General features: G+C 60.0%; 1 protein-coding gene across 1 annotated transcript; it reads right to left on the reverse strand.

Moving 5' to 3' along the window:
- STAR (steroidogenic acute regulatory protein) lies at nt 1–2,949 on the reverse strand. Its single transcript, XM_036396771.2, has 7 exons — nt 2,512–2,949; nt 1,692–1,805; nt 1,340–1,467; nt 1,095–1,253; nt 496–680; nt 210–303; nt 1–125 (listed from the first exon to the last, which is right to left on the reverse strand). The coding sequence occupies exons 1-7, from the start codon at nt 2,573–2,575 to the stop codon at nt 18–20; spliced, it is 852 nt and encodes a 283-aa protein (XP_036252664.1). The 5' UTR covers nt 2,576–2,949; the 3' UTR covers nt 1–17.
- Nucleotides 2,950–2,967: the final 18 nt, after the last annotated feature.

The following is a 2,967-nucleotide window of genomic DNA, read 5'->3' on the forward strand; positions in this document are numbered from 1 at the left end:
TCAGCAGGCCCTGGTGGTCAGCAGGCCGCAGGCACCGGCCGGGCCAGGCGCTGCCGCAGGTGTTTGGCAAAGTCCACCTGTGTCTGGGACAGGACCTGGTTGATGATGGTCTTGGGCAGCCACCCCTAGGGAGAGCAGACACAGCCTGTGAGCAGAACCAGCCTCCCCAGAGCCCCTGGCTCCCCCAGGCTCCCCCCAGCCCCAGGTACCTTGAGGTCAATGCTGAGCAGCCAGGTGAGCCTGGTCCGGGAGGGGCTGCCAGGCAGCGGGCGCAGCACCATGCAGGTGGGACCATTCTCAGCCCTGGTGGGGAAAGAGGCTCAGGTCAGACCCAAACTTGGACTTTATCCAGCCTCAAAAATACACTTTGGGCTTTCTGCAGCAGCTCCTGCTGCCTGTAGAAACCCAGCGACCCTGAGCCCGCAGTAAAACCCTCGTGCCCTGTGGGAATCTCCTCCCTGCTCACACATCACGAGACTGAGCAGGTGCAGGTACCTTATGAAGCCCTCCTGCTCGGGCATGGCCCCGTAGGTGGTGGACATCCCTGCCAGGACACAGGTGGAGCCACGTCTCCTGGAGCACCGCACGCTCACAAAGTCCCGGGGCCCCACGATGTTCCCAGGGGTCGCGGCCGCCTTCTCGTGGGTGATCACTGTGTCCTTCCCAATCTTCTCCAGGATCTGCAGTTCAGAATTAAAACTTTCATTTACTGCAAGCACAGCTAAAAGTGCCTCTGGTTACCAGGTGTTCAGATACAGGGTCTGACAAAGATTTGACAATGACAATAATTCCAAATATTGCTCGCCCCCAGGTGAGTACTGTTTTCAATTCCCGAGTGAAAAGCTATTCCCTTACTGCCTCTCTGATTCCTTGTGCCTATTTCTTCCCCAGATCAGCCCCACCTTCCAGCAGAACTGGCAGCTCCTTGCAGGAAAGTGCAAGGTGCTTCCTTGCATTAATTTCCTGCAGAATTAATCACACAGAAGCTGCTCCAGACTCTCCTCAACACAGATACTGCAAAACCTCCTCTACATCTGCAGCAGGAAATGCACAGAACACAGGCTGGCAGTGACAGATCTGACACAGTCTCCTACCCTGACTTCTTTGACGCTGGGGTTCCATTCTCCCATCTGCTCCATGTTGTCCACCAGCTCTCCGTACACCGTGTCCAGGGGCTGGTCCACCACCACCTCCAGCCGGAACACCTTCCCCACGTCTGGCAGCACCTTGCTCAGCACTTTGTCCCCATTACCCTGTGAGGGGATGGCAGAGTTACCACCAGAGCTGCTCTCAGGGGCAGGGAGGGCTGCAAGGAAGCACCACGGGGCACAGCACCCACCGCCACCGTCTCTGTCTTCCAGTCGTCCTGGTCCTCCAGGATTCTGAGGGATTTCTGCAGGGCCTCCTCTCCTTGCTTGATGTAAGACATTTCCATCTCGCTGAAGGGTTTCTCCTCCAGCCTTGAGCCTGCAGATAGAGGCAGGGCTGAGCAAGAGCAGTGTAATGTGCCAGATGAGCTTTACCTACACCAAATACCCCTCTCTGTGTCCAGGGGATGGGGATTACACCCAGTTCTCACTCTGCCTTTGGCTCAGCAGAAGCACAGCCCACCCTCAAGCAGGTTTTTCCCCCAGCCTGTGAGGGTTTCCCCCCAGCAGGAAAGGAACAGACCCCTCAGGTGTGTCACTTACTGAGCAAGGAGCTTCTCCTGCGCACCTGGTGGATCCAGGTGCTGGGTCCTGGGCTGTGGCTGGCCAGCCTGCTCAGCTCCTGGCTGATGGCCACGGCAGCTTGTCTCCTCAGACCTGGGGAGAGAGCGTGTCACCCACCAGCACCACCTGGCCCTTACCGTGGGGCTTTTCCCCCATTTAAACACACACATGGAAAAGTCCCTGCTTGTCACCATCTCGGTGTCCCTACAGGCACAGGGAGCAGCTGGTTGCCATCACACTGGGGTAGGCTGTCCTAAGCAATCCTGAACTGGGCTCCAGCTCCCTGCAACAGTAAAAACACTGAGGAGAATCGTGCAGGTGCCCGGGAAAGAGCATGGAAATGGAGCACAGAGGTACAAAACCCTCACAGCCAGAGGAGTGTGACCCAGAGCTGGTCACAGGGACACGAGCCAGCCCCTCAGTGACAGGGTTTAGGGTTTCAGGGACAGTAAATCACAGAACCCAACATGCTGCAGAGTGGGGAGAACATCGCCGAGGCCCCAGCCACCACTCTGAGGAGTTTAGGAAGAAAGTGAGCCCTTTCTGGAGCCTGTGACTCAACAGGAGCTTCTCTAATAAACTTTTGTCAGAAAATCTCACTCTACCTGTGACAGCGGGGAGAGAATCCCCGAGCCCCAGGCAGCCGGACAGGAGCTGTCCTGGTTTTATCCTGTCCCAAACAGCCAGACAGGGACTGGCCCAGCCCTATCCTGTCCCAGACAGCCGGACAGGAGCTGCCTTAGCCTTGTCCTGTCCCTTACAGCCGGACAGGAGCTGTCCTGCCCGCAGCCGGACTCACCGGTCATGTTGCGCAGGTGGCGATAGGAGATGGCGGCGCAGAGCTTGGACGTGGCTGGCAGCATCTCCTGAGGGGTCGGAGCGTCGGCTGGGCAGTGGCTGTGGCAGTGGGAGCAGTGGTGGCAGTGGCGGTGCCCTCAGTGGTGGCTGTGGTGGTGGCCGGGCAGTGGTGCTGGCTCTGGCGGTGCCCTCAGCGGTGTCCGCGCTGTCCCGGTGTCCGTCCGTCTGCGCCGATCGCTGCTCTGGCCCGGCCCCGCCGTGCACGGCCTTAAGTACGCGGTGCTGAAGGATTCTGCCCCGTCAGGCGGGAGATAAGAGCCGTCACTGCGGGCCGGGCCCCGCGGGCCAAGGCCGGCCCCGCTCCCCGAGCACAGCACACGGGGCCGGGAGCGTGAGGGCCCCGCGGAGCTGCCCCGGCCCCGGGGCTCGGCAGAGCCCCCCTGAGCAGCTCCGGCCC

The sequence above is a fragment of the Molothrus ater genome, chromosome 28, assembly GCF_012460135.2.
Source record: "Molothrus ater isolate BHLD 08-10-18 breed brown headed cowbird chromosome 28, BPBGC_Mater_1.1, whole genome shotgun sequence".
Lineage (NCBI taxonomy): Eukaryota > Metazoa > Chordata > Aves > Passeriformes > Icteridae > Molothrus > Molothrus ater.

Coding starts and splice junctions, on each gene's coding strand:
- STAR (XM_036396771.2), bottom strand. CDS start 2,575: ATGCTGCCAGCCACGTCCAAGCTCTGCGCCGCCATCTCCTATCGCCAC. Junction 1,468..1,691: donor CAGGAGAAGCTCCTTGCTCA/GTAAGTGACACA, acceptor CTCTATCTGCAG/GCTCAAGGCTGGAGGAGAAA. Junction 681..1,094: donor CCAGCGTCAAAGAAGTCAGG/GTAGGAGACTGT, acceptor TCTGAACTGCAG/ATCCTGGAGAAGATTGGGAA.